General features: G+C 42.8%; 1 protein-coding gene across 1 annotated transcript; it reads left to right on the top strand.

The window, feature by feature from the left end:
- Window positions 1-239: 239 nt before the first annotated feature.
- LOC132098954 (G2/M phase-specific E3 ubiquitin-protein ligase-like) lies at window positions 240-18,447 on the top strand. The gene is made up of 10 exons (XM_059505278.1): window positions 240-490; window positions 709-860; window positions 15,295-15,417; window positions 16,143-16,228; window positions 16,317-16,372; window positions 16,795-16,881; window positions 16,999-17,309; window positions 17,397-17,575; window positions 17,730-17,902; window positions 17,993-18,447. Exons 1-10 carry the CDS (start codon window positions 240-242, stop codon window positions 18,219-18,221), a joined length of 1,647 nt encoding a protein of 548 aa, XP_059361261.1. The 3' UTR covers window positions 18,222-18,447.
- The last annotated feature ends 2,479 nt before the right edge of the window (window positions 18,448-20,926 follow it).

The raw sequence follows: 20,926 nt of genomic DNA on the forward strand, positions 1-20,926 counted from the left end.
CCATAGAAATAGAAATATTATGTGTGGTTTTGCATTTAATATTGTTTCGTATTAGCCTTATGTCATACGCACATGGAGGGAGGAGCCAGGGAGGAGCCCGGAGCAGAAGGAGCCAGATGGTAATCCAGAGACCAGCCAGGATGATGACCCATGGTGGAGTCGAGGGGGGGCCAACTGACGGAGACTGCACCAATGGATGAGAAGCCCAGGATGGACAGAGCAGCCGCAGAGCCACGGTGATGCAGAGGATCCGGAGGGCCAAGCCGGAGCAGAAGGGTCAGGTGACCAAGGCGGAGGTGGGGAACACAGGAGGATCAGGGCTTGACAGAACCAGTGGAGATACAGGAGATTCAGGGCTAGACAGAACCAGCGAAGTCACAGGAGATTCAGGGCTGGGTGGAACCAGCGGAGACACTGGAGTTTCAGGGCTGGCTGGAACCAGGAGAGACACAGGAGAATTAGGAATTACCTCCCTAAACCAGTCTATAAGGTGCATTAGAAAAAATGTCCATTAATTCCTCCATATAATTTCCAGAAACCAGTTGCAGCTCACCCTCAGTCGCCGGAGTGTGGGCAGGGCTTTCCTCCACACCCTCGATCTCCACCAGTAATCCCACGATGCACAGTGTTGCCGGCTCAAAGTCAAAGTCCACTCTATTTTATTATGGACAGCTCAGGCTCTGTGGCTATGGTGGGCTCTGGCTTTAGCTCCGTGCAGTGGGATGACAGTTGGCTGGTCTCTGGTTCGGGAGTGGGGCTGGAGATATCCTCCTCAGTGGGGCCGACGGTGAACGGGGATCTCTTGTTCACCAGCACCCACTCCACAAAGGTGGCGAAATCCTCTCTAGGACCGTTCACTGGTATGCGTGCCTTACACCGCTCGCTCAGGCCGGTGTAATAAAAAGTTGACGCGACACGACGCTGGTGCGCTGCTGCTGCTGTAGGTGACATAGTAGAGGGAGACCGCCGACAGACCAGGCTTTTGTCTTCATGACAACAATATCTATACTTCATGTTGAGCATAAATATAAAGCCTACTGATAAAGGACACCGTCAACAGTTTTGACGGCAAAATATACTATGTTTCACAGGTGCAATATTTGAAAATCGATAATTATTAATTTATTTTTTAAATTACATTTATATCTGAATTTATGTCAACCTACAGACTTTCAAACATCAAAATGTCATGAATTAATAAGTATTTGTGTACAAAATGACATATAAACATATTTTTTCCTATTATATTTTGCCTGGAAACGCTTCCAACACGCTAGCGTGTCGCGTGAAAAATAGGCGTCGGTTCTATTTCTAGCATGCACGCGTTTTCCGCGCGTCTCATGCAGGCAGTCTGCAAGCTCTAATCTGTTAACATGGGAGCCGAATTAAAAACGGACACGCCACGCGGTGTGTCGCCGGCCTTAGAATCAGCTGCAGGGCGGGATTTGCGCTGAACGTGGAGACTTCCGCCACTTAATATGTTCGTTTGGAAACACGAAAATGTACTTATGTTCCGCAAACAAAATATTGCATTCCTTTATTCGGTACACACGTGCACCGTACCTAAAGCGCTGTACCGAAACGGTCCGGTACGAATCATATCGTTTCAATCACTGTTTAGGCACGTTACCATTTTAATAGTATCGATTTGGCACCGGTATCATAAATCGTACTCGGTTAATAACGTAACCTCGGTTCTCTCTAGAAGAGGGAACGAGTACTGCGTCTTAGCTAAGACGCTACGGGAAAAGTCTCTTTTCACGAAATACTGAAGCAAAAAATTATCCTTAATTTTGAATTGTTGTAAAGCGCATTTGCAGCAGCACACAGCCATAGACGAGACGGCTCGCTCGCTCATTGGCTGCTCTGCGGCAACTGCACAAGCCTATCGAGCGCAGGCTGATGCAACATCAGACCAATAAGGGCGCTTCGCGCCCTTCTTGCCACTTCCCGCCGAAACGGGTGTGGCCCAACCCTATAAAAGGAGCTCGAAAAGGCTGACTCACCTGATTTATTTCATCGCCGAAGCGAACCAGAGTGAATCGTACGCACGGCAGAGAACGCAGTACTCGTTCCCTCTTCTAGAGAGAACCGAGGTTACGTTAGTAACCGAGTACGTTCTCTTACGAGAGTTCTCTCGTACTGCGTCTTAGCTAAGACGCTACAGGAACCCCATGTAAAGCGCCGTGCGCACAGGGATCACACACCAATAAACCTGGAAGCAACGGCCAGGATTTACAGTGCACAGTCACCCGAGGGACTCACAGAGAGCCCAGGACAGGAGGGGGGGGGGAGACCCTCCGTCCCATATCTAGCAGCGCCCATAGACGCGGCAATATGACATCACACAGTCGAGGCAAGGCCTGACCAATGTGTCAATACGGGTCTTACGCAATACTGCCCATATAACAGTCGGCAGCGCATAACGCTCGCGATCTCAGAGTTCCAATCAGGGCACTGATTCGACTATACCGACAGCAACCTTGCATGCAAGGCGGGAACCTCTAGGTTATAGAACCTGATAAATGTAGACGGCGAGGCCCAACCTGCCGCCATACATATATCCTGCAAGGAGATCCCAGTAGACCACGCCCACGACGAGGCGACGCCTCTTGTGGAGTGTGCTCTGACGCCCAGTGGGCACTGAAGGCCCCTGGAAGCGTAAGCTAACGCTATGGCGTCAACTATCCATCTGGATAGGCTCTGTCTCGAAACAGCCATTCCTTTGGAACGTCCACTGAACGAGACAAACAGCTGCTCAGTCCGTCTAAAGACAGCGGAGCGAGACACATAAGCTCTTAAAGCCCTAACAGGGCAAAGAAGACTCGAGTCTCCATCCTCCCCTGACACCGACAGGGCAGACAGGGCAATAACCCTAGCCCGAAACGGCGTGTTGAGGGATTTCGGCACATAACCGTGCATAGGTTTGAGTATGACCCTTGAGTCATTAGGCCCAAACTCCAAGCACGACGGGCTCACCGAGAGCGCGTGCAGGTCACCCACACACTTCACTGAAGCGAGAGCCAACAAGAACACTGTCTTGAACGACAGATGCTTGAGGCTAATCGTTAGGATAGGCTCGAAAGGGGAACCTTTCATGGCCTCCAAAAACCGTCGCGAGGTCCCATACAGGGACTGACGGAGGTCTGGGAGGATTCAGCCTCTTAACTCCTCTAAGGAAGCGGATGACCAAATCGTTCCTTCCTATTGACTGACCGAGCTCTGTCTCAGAAAACGCTGCGATAGCCGCCACATATACTTTGAGCATGGAGGGGCTCTGCCCTTATCCAACAGCTCCTGTCGGAAGGAGAGAACCTCCGTCACCTCACAACTAAGGGGTGAACATCCCCGAGCTGTGCACCAGCTGGAGAACACCGACCACTTCGAGGCATACAGCCGTCGTGTCGACAGAGCTCTAGCCTGAGTGATGGTATTTAGCACTCCCACTGAGAGATCAGCGGGTAACCGTTGAGCGCCCACACATGGAGGGACCACAACTCCGGTTGAGGGTGCCAAATTGAGCCCCCGGCCTGCGAGAGGAGATCCCTCCTCAACGGCACTGGCCAGCGGGCAGTGTCTGCTAACTGCATCAAATCTGGAAACCATGGTTGGTTCTTCCAAAGTGGTGCTACAAGCAGTATTGAGCATCTCGTTTCCCTCACCCGTTCTATCACCTGCGGAAGGAGACGGGGGGAAAAGCATAAGGCGGGCAACACGGCCATCTCCGTGACCGCGCGCTTACGTTCTTGGAAAAGAACGCGGGGCAGTGAGCGTTTTCAGGGACAAAATCGCATCATCGCGTTCTCCACTGCCAGCATTTCCAGACAGTTGATATGTTGGAGCTTTTCCCGTTCTGACCACAGGCCAAAGGACGATCTGCCCTCGAGCAGCGCTCCCCATCCCGAAGTGGAGGCGTCCGTCGACACCATCTTCACTTTCGAGGAAGTCCCCAGGCTTACACCTGATTGGTACCAGTCGTTCGCTGTCCAGGGTTTCAGGGTTGTAAAGCAGCTCTGATTGACCCTGAGACGCAGCCAACCAGATATCCCCACTCCGCGCAGTACCCGCGCTCTCAGCCAGAACTGCAGGGGGCGCATGCGGATCAGGCCCAACTGAAGAACTGGTGATGCTGAGGCCATGAGACCTAGCATCTTCTGAAATTCTCTGAGCGAGACGGTCGCGCCGCAGCGGAGAGAACTCGCTGCGCGCTGAATGCCCAACGCGCGCTGTGGAGACAACCGTGCCGTCATGGAGCGTGAGTCCAGAGCTATATCCAAAACCAGTATCGTCTGACTGGGGTTCAGCGAACCCTTCGTCTAGTTGACACTGAGACCAAGTTTCTCGAGGTGATCGAGTAAAATGGCCCTGTGCTCCACGAGCTCTGATCGTGACTGAGCCGGAATCAGCCAGTCGTCCAAATAGCTCAGCACTTGCATGCCTCTGAGTCTGAGAGGAGCGAGCGCTGCGTCCATGCACTTCGTAAACGTACGAGGAGCCATGGACGAGCCGAACGGCAGGACTGTATTCTGGTATGTCTGGCCCTCGAAGGCGAATCTCAAGTATCTGTATTTGAAAATACGCGTCCTTCAGATCTATCGACATGAACCAGTCTCCTCTGCGAATATGCGCGAGGAGTCTCTTGGTTGTAAGCATTTTGAAACTGCGTCTCGCCAATGCTTTGTTCAGCTGTCTTAGATCCAGTATGGGTCTGAGACCCCGTCTTTCTTGGGCACCAGAAAGTATTCGCTGTACAGCCCCCCTTCGCTTTGAGCTTGAGATACAGGCTCCACAGCCCCTCTGCTCAACAGCTTTGACATTTCGGCTCGAAGTTGGTGCGCTTCTTCTGTTTTGACCGTAGTTTCGACGCGCGCTTAAAAGTGCGGAGGGCGTCGAAAAAAACTGTAGCGAGTAGCCTCCCTTTATAATGTCTAGCACCCAATCCGAAACCCCTGGAAGCGCTGACCATGCGTCTGCATGAATGGCTAGGGGTTGGATGCGAAGCGCGCTCTGTTGGCTGGGCAACGGCAGCGCTTCGATGTGCTCTAACATGGGCGTTAAGCCTGTGACATTTGAGGCGGGGAGCGCGCTGATCACAGCGGGCAGATCGCTTGTCCTCGACCCCTCCACGGTGCTTAACCGAGTGAGGGAAGGCTGAGCGGGTCCCGTGGGACTCGTGCTGTCTGTGAGTAATTGTGGGCTGTTAGCGTGCACATTTACTGCTTTAGACTCGCTGTCTGCCTGGGCAGAATGAACGTGCACGGGTTTCGTTTTTACAGAAACCACATGACGTGTGTGACATAGTGTTTGTGGGCACTGAGGAGTGGGCACGTTTACTATGCAGTGCGCGCGATATACTTTGAGTCGCTTTTATGGGCGCGAGCCCTGTGTGAAGGGCTTTGCTTATATGTGGAGATGAGCACTGAGCAGTGGGCATCGTCACTACATTTATAGCACCATCGGCCGTGGCCGGGACACCAGAAATTACACCTTTTCGGGAAATATCTGGGTAGCCGTGATAACGTTTTTTTTGTGTGCAGGCAAGCGGGCAACCGTACAGGCTTGCGCATTGCAAAAGACGCTGAGACAGTCACAATCCCTGGAACTGAAACAGCGGCGCGCTTGGGTGAGAGTTCGGCCGCGGCGACTCGTACACCGGCGCTTTCCTAGGAATGCTAGGATGGCTTCGGGGCTTCCGGCCTCATCGTAATCCTCTGCCGTGGTCCCCGCGACGCGGCCGGTAGAGCGAGAACGGGGTCTCGAGCTGCGTTGCTGACGCTGCTGTGATAACGGCTTTTGTGTGCAGGCAAGCGGGCAACTGTGCAGGCTTGCGCGTTGCAGAAAACGCTGAGACAGTCACAATTCCTGGAACTGAAACAGCGGCGCGCTTGGGTGAGAGCTCAGCCACAGCGGAACTCGCAGCAGGAGGCGGGGGGTGCAGCTGAGAGCTTTGTCTAGCACGACTCGCTGCAGAACCGGAGCGCTTGCCATGTCTGAGAGCGTCAGCCCTAGATGCCTCTTTTCCTGTTTTTAGCATCGTCCAGTGTGGAGAATGCTAGTGAGACAGACGAACGAGTTCGCGCTGAATATGGAGCGTTCTAAGCCTCTGCCACCTCTTCGTGAAGCTCAGGAAGAAATGAGGCGGGCTTTGAGTTCGCTCATCCGAAAGGAAACTACCATCCAGCCGGGAATGAGAGGAGGGGCGCTGGTGTAGACCACTCGAGGCCGAGGCTCGTTGCGGCCAGCGTGAGCACTCGCATCGGCTCCTTCTCGATGTCAGCTAATTTGCTGGGCTTCTGAGCAGAAGGCGCGAGATCCCCGGAGCTCGCCCAGCCCTCACTGCCCGAAGCTAGCAGAGAGCACGTGTCCTCTTCCCCCGACGCGGCCCTGAGATCGACTTCCTCGGAAGACGCGGCGGCAGAGAGTGGGCGCTGACCATCGGGAAGCGATGCAGGGGAGGCCGGTGAAGCAGGGCGAACCGGCGAGCTCGGTTGAGCTGGAGGCGGTTCCGGAATCCGCTGGAAACGGCGCTTTTTACGGAGCCGCAGCGCAGCGGAGAATGCAGGCTCAGAGAAAAAGCCAAGCGAGTCCTCAGAGTCACCATTGGCAACAGCTCGCAGTGAGGGCATTTGCCGTCAGCGAGCGCGAGCGCTGCATGATCTTCACCCAGGCAGGAGACACAGATGACGTAACGGTCTCCCTCGCTGAGTGGGGCTTTGCACGAGCCGCAAGAAGGCATCTTAAAAAAGACGCAAGCTCTTTTACGAGTGTGTGTCGCAGGGCGAACACACACACATGCATAAAGAACAGTTGGATATAATAGAATTGAAAGGATATGGGCGCCGGAACGCGCAGCAGGAACGGCAGTGGAAGGCGGCGTTGGCCAGCGGCTTCAGAAATAGCTCGTCCCGCTGAGATGCTATCTGACGGCGCTTGCTTCTTCTCGTGATCCAACGATGCGTGAGCTTCGCTGAAGAGATGAAAAATCAGGTGAGTCAGCCTTTTCGAGCTGCTTTTATAGGGTTGGGCCACACCCGTTTCGGCGGGAAGTGGCAAGAAGGGCATGAAGCCAGACTTGTTTGGTCTGATGTTGCCTCAGCAAATGCGCTTTACAACAATTCAAAATTAAGGATAATTTTTTGCTTCAGTATTTCGTGAAAAGAGACTTTTCCCGTAGCGTCTTAGCTAAGACGCAGTACGAGAGAACTCTCGTAAGAGAACCCAGTCATACCCAACCCTAGTTAAAGCCTAGAAGCGCATCTAAATAGTTAACAAGCGGTTACTTGCATTGGTTCTGTAGTTGCTGAGTAAAGTTTCCTGGTGCATGTATAATGCGTAGATTCCTGTTGAATCCTGTTAGGAGTAAAAGCTTCGTCATTTCATCCATGGGTTGACTGTTCCGAGTGAATCAACAAAGTTGCTGAAAACTGCCAGAAAATCAGACTCCCCCAGATGGGGAGTCACAAGGTTTCCAAGGTATGGGTGTCTCCAGGGAAACGCAAGTAAAGAGAAGCCCCCCTTTTTGGGTGTGGGAGAAGTTTTATCTGGTTTCCCTGTAACACCCATTTTGGTTAGGTTGACAAGTAACAAGGCATATTGTTTCAGCAGGAAAGATTTTCTTTGTCCCAGTGACACCTCATTTGCATGCTTTATGACTACCCTGAAGAACTGATGTAGTTTTACCCAAAATATGGTACAAATAGTATGATGCATTTCACGATCATCATGAGTACATCATGGTTTGAGGAATAAAGAGCAGATACAAGAACGAAATATCTAGAAGATATTAAACCAGAGATGTATTCATACACCTGAATATTAGCATTTAGAGGTTATCTAATATAAATAAACAGTGGTAACTAGACTAATGTAAGAGGGAAACATACATACAGCACATGCATATACCAGATTCATTTGTAACTGAATGATTATAGTCTAAAATAAAGAAAGCATCTTTGTGTGTGTGTGTGTGTGTGTGTGTGTGTGTTGTGTATTGAAATTGTGGAGACAGACCACTGGTCTAGTCAGGCCATTGGTGCCTGGCACGAGTGTCATTTACTCCTCTTTGGAATATGTTTGAAGTTCGCTGGGGAGACCAAAGAGAGCTGATCTGTCTAGCCTTTTCTTGATAGTGGTACAACCATTTAATTTTAGCAACCATATAAATGTCGATGGTGGGGCCAGGTTTGTAAATTATATGCAAATGACAAAAGGCTAAAAGGGTCTCCTAAGACATGAAGTGAAACCACCCATCAATGATCCTAAGCAGATGCTACAACTTTTTGTGCTCTCATCTGTAATGTTAGTCTATCAGTGTCCATGGAGGCATGAAGAGAAGCACACAACAAAGATAATCCATGGCAGGAACTTTACTAGTAAAGCATAACTTTACAGCAGCGGGGTTCATGCTATTGCCCAGTGCTGATGGGTTTGACTACAATCATCCGCACCTGAACCTGTGAGCATACTAACTCTGAACATAACAATCAATGAACTAGTCTCCGTTTATATATATATATATATATATACATATATATATATATATATATATACATATATATATATATATATATATATACATATATATATATATATATATATATACATATATATATATATATATATATATATATATATATATATATATACATATATATATATATATATATATATATATATATATATATATATATATATATATATATATATCCTCACATCTCGTAGGCTAATTATTCCCTTTAGGTTTTCCATATTTCACTTAATTTCCTTTCTGAACATGGAACTGGGATGCAGAGGATTGCGGTAGATGGTTTGGTGGGGGTGATCATGATGTTTGTCAGACATCGGCGATGGACAATGGCATCGTCTATCGCCCCAAACCTAGACCAAAACCGCATAATTTTTGTACAATACAATACAATTGTAACAACCCCATGAAAATGCTTTAAAATAAGGACAACATTTTTTTCAAAGGACAGCAGCTTTTTCATTTGAGCCGAATTTCGGCTAATGCAGTGGGACACTCGAAAAAAGAAAAAAAGAGTAGAGGGAAACACTCCTCTTGGTGCATGCTGAGAAAGTGTTTGTATTTGTAGAGATTACTGTAATCTGTGTTAATCTTCCTGCTCTGTCAAAACTGAGTGTAAGCTTACACACACACACTCAGACAATTTTAGATATTTTTTCTGACCTTAGAGTCAGTGATAGAAGAATTACGGATTTGGAGAGATGGACTTGCCACCCTGTGATTAAAAGGCGTGTGTGTGAGCACTGTTAACAATTCCCATCTGTTGATAAACCACATGCTGTCAGTTTTGATAAGTAACTTGCCCTTGTAGGAGTCAAATTTGTATGTATCATCCTTTAAAATGATATTAGTGATAATGGCAGCAGCAGAGAACAGGTGAAGAGAGAAAGAGGGACAGAGAGACCATCCAGGCTAGATAGCAAGAGATGACAGATAAAGATGAAGATACAGGATAAATCAATATCAGGCAGGTGCAGCAGACAGGATAGGTATACTGTTCTATTTTTTGGCTTGATGAAACCTGGAAAGCTGTTGCATGTCTGCAGTCCCTGTTGTTTTCTTGTAGAAACTGCCTGCAATATAGGTATGTTTACAACAGGTGGCGGTATTTCATTCCAACTAATTTTAAACTTGCAAGTTTTCCTTTGGATTAAGAAAACAGAAAAGCTATGCACCTTGAATGACCCTGTAATTAATTTTTGTGCTTGTATACTCCATAGCAAAGTAAGGAAGATCTAATTTATACAGCGATTTAACAACACAAGCTAATTAAATGTGTAGTGTGCCTGCTGAAAGCTTTACACAATTTAAGATTTCACTGTTTTAATTCATTATCTGTTCCAAGGTTTTAGACCTGTGTTAGCCACTGATTGTTTCAAATTACAGAGCCAACTTTTATCTTAGCTTTTGTTGGATTACACACTAAAAACTCTATGTGCTTGTATTTAGCATCTTTAGAGGTACACAAACACTTGGTGTGGTGTATTATGTTTGGTAAGTTTAATAGCCTGCCTCCCTCCCACAGAGGTAACACGGGTGGTTAAGGGTTATATTGGATGGTCACATGATTGCTGATGTAAAAGCATTTAGAATAGTATCACCACTGGATGGAAAAAAAAGAGAAAATATGGCATCCAGGCGACAAGTGAGATGTTGGAATCAGTGGTGAGACACAACAAAGGCAATACAATAGTAGCATTTTCAGGAGGTGTGAACACATTTTGTTGATTGATCATAAAAGCTGTGGGCTTATTTGACAACTTTGGAATATGCCTAATGAATAGTTGTGAGCTGCCTTTGGGTGAGACAACTGCATTTTAAAGTGCCCCTATTATGCCATTTCAAATATTGCCTTTCATGCAGTGTTTAATATAGCTGTATGTGAATGCAAATTATTTGTCCAGTTTTAAATCCAAAAGTGCATAATAAATAAAGTTATTGTCTCCCAAAAGAAAGAACTGACTGAAAGAGTCACCAGTAATTCGAATCCCATTTCTGTGACAGCTGCACATCACAACACAGTAACACAGTAACACAGCAGTAACACATTTGCATAATGCCCGCCTATGTTCTATAATTTTACTGATGACTGCTTTTCTATGGAGCCAGATCAGCCTTAAAAATAAAACATTTATTTTTAAAAAACTCATATATGCACAGCCCAATTTACAAGTGCTTCTCAATTAATTAGAATGTCATGGAAAAGTTCATTTATTTCAATAATTCAACTCAAATTGTGAAACTTGTGTATTAAATAAATTCAGTGCACACAGACTGAAATAGTTGAAGTCTTTGGTTCTTTTAAATGTGATGATTTTGGCTCACATTTAACAAAAACCAAATTAGAATATCTCAACAAATTAAAATACGTCAATAAAATAAATAAATAAATAAATACAAAAAAATAAAAAAAATTTTAGTGAACTGTTGGCCTTCTGTAAAGTATGTTAATTCACTGTACATGTACTCAATACTTGGTAGGGGCTCCTTTTGCTTTGATTACTACCTCAATTCGGCATAGCAAGGAGGTGATCAGTTTATGGCACTTCTGAAGTGGTACGGAAGCCCAGGTTTCTTTGACAGTGGCCTTCAGCTCATCTGCATTGTTTGGTCTCTTATTTCTCATTTCCCTCTTGACAATCAAGTATGGTGAGTTTGCTGGCCAGTCAAGCACACCAACACCATGGTGATTTAACCAACTTTTGATGCTTTTGGCGGTGTGGGTAGGTGCCAAATCCTGCTGGAAAATGAAATCAGCATCTTCAAAAAGCTAGTCAACAGAAGGGAGCATGAAGTGCCCCAACATTACTTGGTAAATGGGTGCAGTGACTTTGGTTTTCAAAAAACACAATGGACCAACACCAGCAGATGACATCACACCCCAAATCATCACAGACTGTAGAAACTTAACACTGGACTTAAAGCAATTTGGACTATGATCTTCTCCACCCTTCCTCCAGACTATAGGACCTTGGTTTTCAAATGAAATACAAAACTTGCTCTCATCTGAAAAGAGGACTTTGGACCACTGGGCAACAGTCCAGGTCTTCTTCTCCTTAGCCCAGGCAAGATGCCTCTGATGTTGTATGTGGTTCAGCAAATTCCTTTACACATCATTGTGTCGTGGCTCTTAATGTCTTGACTCCAGCCTCAGTCTATCCCTTGTGAAGTTCACTCAATTCTTGAATCGATTTTGCTTGACAATCCTCATGAGTGTTCGGTTCTCTTGGTTGGTTGTGCATCTTTTTCTTCCACACTTTTTCCTTCCACTGTAGTTTCTGTTTACATGCTTGGATACAGCTCTCTGTGAACAGCAAGCTTCTTTGGCAATGAATGTTTGTGGCTTACCCTCCTTGTTAAGGGTGTCAATAATTGACTTCGGGACAACTGTCAGATCAGCAGTCTTCCCCAAGATTGTGTAGCTTAGTGAACCAAACTGCAAGAACATTTTGAAGGTTCAAGAAACCTTTGCAGGTTTTTTATGAGTTGATTAGCCTATTGGCATGTCACCATATTCTAATTTGTTGAGATTGGTGAATTGGTGTTTTTTTTTTTTTAATGTGAGCCAAAATCATCACAATTAAAAGAACCAAAGACTTAAACTACTTCAGTCTGTGTGCATTGAATTTATTAATACACACGTTTCACAATTTGAGTTTAATTACTGAAATAAATGAACTTTTCTACAACATTCTAATTTATTGAGAAGCACCTGTACATTTACAAAATCAGATTCATAAATTCAAAACACAATTCATAAATACAAAAGTAAAAGCATAAATATTTCCCTAAATGCTTACCTATATGAATTTAAAATGTTTACACAAATATGTATATATCAATTTCTTAAATTAATTTCCATCACACATTTATGAATGATACATGTATTTATGGATCATTGAATCTGCATTTACAAATTCTCACATGTGCGTGGACTGCTTTGAATTTGTGTGTGGTATTTTTGAGACCTTCCTGACAGGTTAAGATTAATCTTTTCAATCAATCCATAATTCAGATCAATCCATAATGTTATTAAAAATAAATGTTAAATGTCCAGATATTTCATTTAATAACAACAATTATGTAATGTGTTCTGTTGTTGTTAGTAGTAGTAGTAGTAACAGGTTTATAGTAACTTTTGGCCTTAAAAAACGAATTTTGAGCACACATAGCAGAGAGATGAAAACCAGACTCAACAAGTCTTTTTTTAATTTTATTTTATTCTTATCTGATGGCATTTTCATATTATTAAAGGTTGTTTTTGTTTCCGGAAAAGTTGGGACGTTTTTTAAATTTTAATAAAATGAAAACTAAAGGAATTTCAAATCACATGAGCTAAAGAGGAGGGAGACCTTCCAGCATGTTATCAGCGTTCAGTTCAAAAGCCAGCATCTCTGATGGTATGGGGGTGCATAAGTGCATACGGTATGGGCAGCTTGCATGTTTTGGAAGGCTCTGTGAATGCTGAAAGGTATATAAAGGTTTTAGAGCAACATATGCTCCCTCCAAACAACGTCTATTTCAGGGAAGGCCTTGTTTATTTCAGCAGGACAATGCAAAACCACATACTGCAGCTATAACAACAGCATGGCTTCGTCGTAGAAGAGTCCGGGTGCTAACCTGGCCTGCCTGCAGTCCAGATCTTTCACCTATAGAGAACATTTGGCGCATCATTAAACGAAAAATACGTCAAAGACGAGCACGAACTCTTCAGCAGCTGGAAATCTATATAAGGCAAGGATGGGACCAAATTCCAACAGCAAAACTCCAGCAACTCATAGCCTCAATGCCCAGACGTCTTCAAACTGTTTTGAAAAGAAAAGGAGATGCTACACCATGGTAAACATGCCCCGTCCCAACTATTTTGAGACCTGTAGCAGAAATCAAAATTGAAATGAGCTCATTTTGTGCATAAAATTGTAAACTTTCTCAGTTTAAACATTTGCTATGTTATCTATGTTCTATTGTGAATAAAATATTGGCTCATGTGATTTGAAAGTCTTTTAGTTTTCATTTTATTAAAATTTAAAAAACGTCCTAACTTTTCCGGAATTCGGGTTGTACTATTGTATTCTCAAAAAGGCCAGAAGGTTTGTTGGTCCCACATGATTTCAGAAATTCCTATTACTGGATAGAATAATCCCAGGATGAGCTCATTAGCTTGGATTTAGGTAGCAGCCCGATTCTTTCAAAATCTATAAAAGCCCAAAAATCCCACAACTAATACAGTTGCCCTGCCAGTAGAATCTTTAGAGCTCTTGGTGGTCAAGCCTCTCTAGCTCCATTATACTGTAGTCTTTTGGATTGAAGCCCAACCAACAGCTATTTTATTCCTCTGGCCTAAATTACATGAAAGTCCTCCTCAGTTCTCTTAGCTCTCCCTCCCTGTGTAATCAATAGCCCTGACCTGAGTATCATGTCAGAAAAAGGTCTGGGGTTTCATGACCCTTTACATTTTGTATACATTTGTTTTGTGAATAAGCAACAATGGATAGTTAATTCTCAAGCAATCCACAAATTAAAAAGAACACGTAGACATTAATCTTGAAAATGTCATTTTTATACCCTTTCACTAAATTAAATGTGGCTAGACTGAAAAAGAGAGTGAGGATATAGTAAAGAGAAATGGATCTTCTGAACAGGATGAAAGACGTGAGTGAATAAAGAACTTAATGCTGGCAGGGGTGGAAAGAGATGCGAGGAGACAGTCAATACTGTACTGTGAAGGACATTGCCTCAGTTGCAAAATAAACACAAATGTTTTGACATGAACTCACTTAAAGGGTTAGTTCACCCAAAAATCAAAATTATGTCATTAATCACTCACCCTCATGTCATTCCAAACCTGTGAGACCTTCATTCATCTTCGGAACACAGTTTAAGATATTTTAGATTTAGTCTGAGAGCTCTCAGTCCCTCCATTGAAACTATGTGTACAGTATACTGTCCATGTCCAGAAAGGTAAGAAAAACATTATCAAAGTAGTCCATGTGACATCTTAGGGTCAGTTAGAATTTGTTGAAGCATCTAAAATACATTTTGGTCCAAAATTACGGTGGCCCAGTGGTGCACAACAAAACGACATTAAAAAAGCAAACATAAGCTCACAACACAACGACATTAAGCCACAACACAAATACATTAAGCCACAACACAAAGACATTAACCCACAACACAACGAAATTCTCACAACACAACGAAATTAAGCCACAACACAACGAAATTATGCCACAACACAACGAAATCGCCACAACACAACGAAATTAAGCCACAACACAACGGAAATGCTCCCGACCACTAGGGGGCAGTTGGTCTGCAGTAACGGGCAATGGACAGCACAGCACGCAGCCTACGTATTTGCACTCCAGTGAAATCTCAGGGCGCATACAGGGTTCTCCCGTGAGAACGCATGCATCGAAGTACTGTCTAAATGCCAAGTAGTAAGTAACTGCAATTTTGTGTTAAGTTTTATTTTAGAAGACTATTGTTAGTCTGAATGTAGTTGCTGCGTCTTTCCTGAAGTTAGTGATTTTTTACAGATCCCAATGTATTGTCCATTTTGTGGTGCTACACTGGAAAGCTGTCCTGCTTTTTGCAGTGCATGTGGTAAAAATGTGACATTTCTAAAAGATATAGTTCCTGATGAAAATGAGCCAAGTACAAGTGCAGGTACATAGCGAGGCCGTTGCTATATTGTTTTGGAACAAAATATTTGCTTGGTGAATGAGTATAATGTGAGAGATTTCTATATGTCACTGTGTTTGAAGCAGGAAAATCAGGAAGGAATACACTGGATTCCTTCATGATGTTTAGGGCTGTAAAGGAGAAGGAGAGGAAAACCTTCTTTACTAAGAAATGTCAGGAATCTAAGAAGGATAAAAAAAATGGTGAAGGTATCTTTTATACGCCACAATAGGGATGACTGTTGCAACTTTAATTACTTTAAGTTAAAGGACAGTTAGCATCATTAGTACCTTTCATATGTTTCCTATGGAATTCAGTGCAGTTGTAGAATTAAGAAAGTAATTTATCAACTAGTTTCATAATATGATGATTATTATTTAATCTTTCAGTTTTATTTTCATTAACAAAAGTTTTATAGCGATTTATAAAATACCCACATTCCCCATGTTAAAGCCTATTTTAATTTTCAGCTTGTGACACTTAACATTTTTTTTTATTATTTTCATGTGAAGATTTATGTTGGAGTTATGTGGAGACATAATGATGTTCTAAAGCCTATGAGAGGGAAGACCCTGCCTCTTGAAGTTCAACCTAATTGGTCATCTGAGCAACTGTTAATAGCTGCTGAAAAGAAAGTAAAAGATTTTAATCAGGACATGGAAGAGGGTCCCTATGTTTTGCTGTATCCAGACGGTTCAGAGGTGAAAAACATTCCAGGAACAAACACCCCATTCAAACTACAGCTGTACAAAGAGGCACTTGGGAAAGCTTATCAAAGAATAACACTTTTCATCTGCACAGGTCAAGATTTTTCAGCCAATGGTGAGCATATTTAATTTAAAGTAAATATTACAAAGACATATGTATAAAACACTGTTTACATTAATGGGTTTAAATCAGAGTGAATGTTCTTTACGTTCATTGTTATTTGAAGACTGTAGTGGACATTCTTCTAGCGAAGATAGTGAAGTGCAAGTAAAATCGACATCTCACAGTCCACATTATGAGAGTGACACTTTGGTGGGTGCATTTAATTGCATGTCTGCTAACATAATTATAACATTTAATTGTAACTCATTTTAACATGTGGCTTGTGTTTTCTATACAGATGTGGGATGATCCAGATGAAGCAAGCACACCAAAGACAAGAAGCACATCAGACAGGTATTATTTAAGCATAGTAAACAGGGCATTCTTTGGAGATTAGGGGTAGAGTAAGTTGTTTAAATTAATATATGGTTGTTTTTTGGACAAAGTAGGTTTATAATTTATGTTCATACCAAGTTACTTAGTTAGAACAAATGAAAAATGTATTCTGTCTTAGGGGTTTTTGTTAAAGGTCAGTTATAGTGTTGTTGTTTGTATAGTGTTTTTTTTTTTTTAATTTCTGACAAATATAGGAAGCAGGAAAAACAAATGTCCAAGAACACGCACATGGCCAACAAAAGTGCTACACGTAAGCTTACTGTTTTACCTCAAAGAAAAAAAATAAATAAAATAACTTTACTAGCAGTAAATTACTAGCAGCCTAACAATTAGTTTATGTCAGTGGATGTAAATTCCTGATCCTCTTTTTCTTTTTACAGAAATTACACACATCTTTATGCACCAATAGTTATCGAAAGTGACTCAGAAGAGTCAAATGAGAGCAGACAATATGTTCAAGAGGAAAGGTTTGCGTTTATTACTCTCAATATCATGTTTCTAAATTTATTCATTCTAGTTTTTTTTAAATTTCATAATTATTTTGCTTTACTCAATAAAACCTCTTTTTTGTTGTTGTTTTACAGCACTGATGTATTATCTGCAGCAGACATTGTGTCAGATCTCTCATTGAAGATCAGAAGGACGTCTTGCTGCAGATTCAACATAAATAGAGCTAATGTTTGGGATGGAGCAGTTCGTGGTTTTAAACGTGCATCATATGACCCATTGCAAGACATGCTTGTCAAATTCACAGATGACGAAGGCACAATTGAAGATGCAGTGGACACAGGTGGTCCCAAACGTGAGTTTCTAACCCTGCTAATGGACTGTTTAAGAGCACGGAGAATCTTTGATGGTCCTGAAAATAGGAGATTTCTCACCTTTAACAATGCAGGTAAATTATTTACTTAACTCTATCTTTTATCTGCCATGTTCATAATTGTCTTTTTTACTAACTGGAGAAAAACTCCATTTACTACAGCTGCCAGAGAAGATGAATACTTCCTTGCTGGGCGGATGATTGCTGTTTCTGTTGTTCACGGTGGTCCAGGTCCTCGCTTCCTCTCAGAAATGGTGTACGATCACCTCACTGGGAGGTCTGACATTAATGGAACAGTTGAAGATATAACAGATGAGACCATGAAGGCAGCTTTACTTGAGGTGCATTTAACTTTCATTTTAGCTTATTTTAAGTTTTTATTTTTTTGGTTTTTATTTATTATGATTCAAGGATTAACAGTTTAAATCTTTTTTTGTACTGGCTTTATAGAAAAATTATTAGAATTTAGAATTTATTATGTGTCCTATTTACCAGATATCCAGCGCAGCTTCATTGGATGAATTACTCATGCTCATTGACAAGTATGCCAGCTTGCTGCAGACTGCTGGATGTTTTGATTACCCACAAAGTGTAGAAGGCAAAGACAACATTGTGAAGGATTTCATACAATGGTACATATTATACAGAAACCAGTACTCCATACAAAGGTAAGTTGATTTCTAATTTACATATTAATTGTTGCATATTCTTGTTATTTGTTATCATTGTCATTATTTGTGATCTTGTTTGGCTTCCAGATTTAGGGATGGTCTTTCCACCTTGGACGTCATCCATGCCCTTGAACAACATCCAAGTGTATTCAGACCCTACATGTGCTACAGTGTTGAGAATCTAAAAGCTGAATCATTGGAGGCTGTCTTCAAGGCTCAGCTCTGTGAATTTGGTAGCACCAGACGACAAGAAGAAACAAGGATTCTAGGATACTGGAGAGACTATCTACTTGACACTGGAGGTAAAGGATTGTAACATCACATTTTATTGTTGTTGTGTACATATTTCATAATATTCCATTGTTGCTTCTTTTCTTTTTTCAGAACAAGAAACCGGAGTCTTCCTCCAGGACATCCTGATGTTTGCTACAGGACTGGATTCACTGCCTCCTTCAACAATTCTGCCTCAGCCCCGACTGAGTTTTGAGTGGACTTCTAAATTTCCCATTGCCAGCACGTGTGCCAACACAATCAAATTGCCAATGTCCAAAAACTATGAAGAGTTCAAAAATGCAATGTACTTTGGTATCCAAAACTCACCTGGTTTTGGATTGCACTGAATAAGAACAATGTAAAGGGATAGTAACCCCAGGTATTTATTCAATACAGTGGCTAAATTAACGAAAAATAAAGCCTCAACAAGTGTTGACATTTCCCAACACCACAGCAGTAATGAGTTTATGAACTACTTTACTTCTAAAATCGATACTATTAGAGATAAAATTGCAACCATTCAGCCGTCAGCTACAGTATCACATCAGACAGTGCACTATAGACCCCCTGAGGAACAGTTCCACTCATTCTCTACCATAGGAGAGGAATAATTGTATAAACTTGTTAAATCATCTAAACCAACAACATGTATGTTAGACCCTATACCATCTAAGCTCCTGAAAGAGGTGCTTCCAGAAGTCATAGATCCTCTTCTGACTATTATTAATTCCTCATTGTCATTAGGACATGTCCCCAAAACCTTCAAACTGGCTGTTATTAAGCCTCTCATCAAAAAACCACAACTTGACCCCAAAGAACTAGTTAATTATAGACCAATCTCGAATCTCCCTTTTCTGTCCAAGATACTAGAAAAGGTGGTATCCACACAATTATATTCCTTCTTAGAGAAAAATGGTATATGTGAGGATTTCCAGTCAGGATTTAGACCGTATCATAGTACTGAGACTGCTCTTCTTAGAGTTACAAATGATCTGCTCTTATCATCTGATCGTGGGTGTATCTCTCTATTAGTTTTATTGGATCTTAGTGCTGCGTTTGACACAATTGACCACAACATTCTTTTGCATAGACTTGAATACTTTGTTGGCATCAGTGGAAGTGCATTAGCATGGTTTAAATCGTACTTATATGACCGCCATCAGTTCGTAGCAGTGAATGAAGATGTATCCTATCGATCACAAGTGCAGTATGGAGTACCTCAAGGCTCAGTACTAGGGCCGCTACTCTTCACGCTTTATATGTTACCCTTGGGAGATATCATCAGGAAACATGGTGTTAGCTTTCACTGTTATGCTGATGATACTCAGCTCTATATTTCTTCGCAGCCCGGTGAAACACACCAATTTGAAAAACTAATGGATTGCATAGTCGATATAAAAAACTGGATGACGAGTAATTTCTTACTGCTAAATTCTGAAAAAACAGAGGTGTTAATTATAGGACCTAAAAACTCTGCTTGTAATAACCTAGAACACTGTCTAAGACTTGATGGTTGCTCTGTCAATTCTTCGTCATCAGTTAGGAACCTAGGTGTGCTACTTGATCGCAATCTTTCCTTAGAAAGCCACGTTTCTAGCATTTGTAAAACTGCATTTTTCCATCTCAAAAATACATCTAAATTACGGCCTATGCTATAAATGTCAAATGCAGAAATGTTAATCCATGCATTTATGACCTCAAGGTTAGATTATTGTAATGCTTTATTGGGTGGTTGTTCTGCACGCTTAGTAAACAAACTACAGCTAGTCCAAAATGCAGCAGCAAGAGTTCTTACTAGAACCAGGAAGTATGACCATATTAGCCCGGTCCTGTCAACACTGCACTGGCTCCCTATCAAGCATCGCATAGATTTTAAAATATTGCTTATTACTTATAAAGCCCTGAATGGTTTAGCACCTCAGTATTTGAATGAGCTCCTTTTACATTATAATCCTCTACGTCCGCTACGTTCTCAAAACTCAGGCAATTTGATAATACCTAGAATATCAAAATCAACTGCAGGCGGCAGATCCTTTTCCTATTTGGCGCCCAAACTCTGGAATAACCTACCTAACATTGTTCGGGAGGCAGACACACTCTTGCAGTTTAAATCTAGATTAAAGACCCATCTCTTTAACCTGGCATACACATAACATACTAATATGCTTTTATTATCCAAATCCGTTAAAGGATTTTTAGGCTGCATTAATTAGGTAAACCGGAACCGGAAACACTTCCCATAACAACCTATGTACTTGCTACATCATTAGAAGAATGGCATCTACGCTAATATTTGTCTGTTTCTCTCTTGTTCCGAGGTCACCGTGGCCACCAGATCCAGTCTGTGTCCAGATCAGAGGGTCACTGCAGTCACCCGGATCCAGTACGTATCCAGACCAGATGCTGGATCAGCACCTAGAAAGGACCTCTACATCCCTGAAAGACAGCGGAGACCAGGACAACTAGAGCCCCAGATACAGATCCCCTGTAAAGACCTTGTCTCAGAGGAGCACCAGGACAAGACCACAGGAAACAGATGATTCTTCTGCACAATCTGACCTTGCTGCAGCCTGGAATTGAACTACTGGTTTCGTCTGGTCAGAGGAGAACTGGCCCCCCAACTGAGCCTGGTTTCTCCCAAGAATTTTTTCTCCATTCTGTCACCGATGGAGTTTCGGTTCCTTGCCGCTGTCGCCTCTGGCTTGCTTAGTTGGGGACACTTCATCTACAGCGATATCGTTGACTTGA

Source organism: Carassius carassius, chromosome 2, assembly GCF_963082965.1.
Source record: "Carassius carassius chromosome 2, fCarCar2.1, whole genome shotgun sequence".
NCBI lineage: Eukaryota > Metazoa > Chordata > Actinopteri > Cypriniformes > Cyprinidae > Carassius > Carassius carassius.

Coding starts and splice junctions, on each gene's coding strand:
- LOC132098954 (XM_059505278.1), top strand. CDS start 240: ATGCAGAGGATCCGGAGGGCCAAGCCGGAGCAGAAGGGTCAGGTGACC. Junction 16,229..16,316: donor ATTATGAGAGTGACACTTTG/GTGGGTGCATTT, acceptor TTTTCTATACAG/ATGTGGGATGATCCAGATGA. Junction 17,576..17,729: donor TGAAGGCAGCTTTACTTGAG/GTGCATTTAACT, acceptor CCTATTTACCAG/ATATCCAGCGCAGCTTCATT.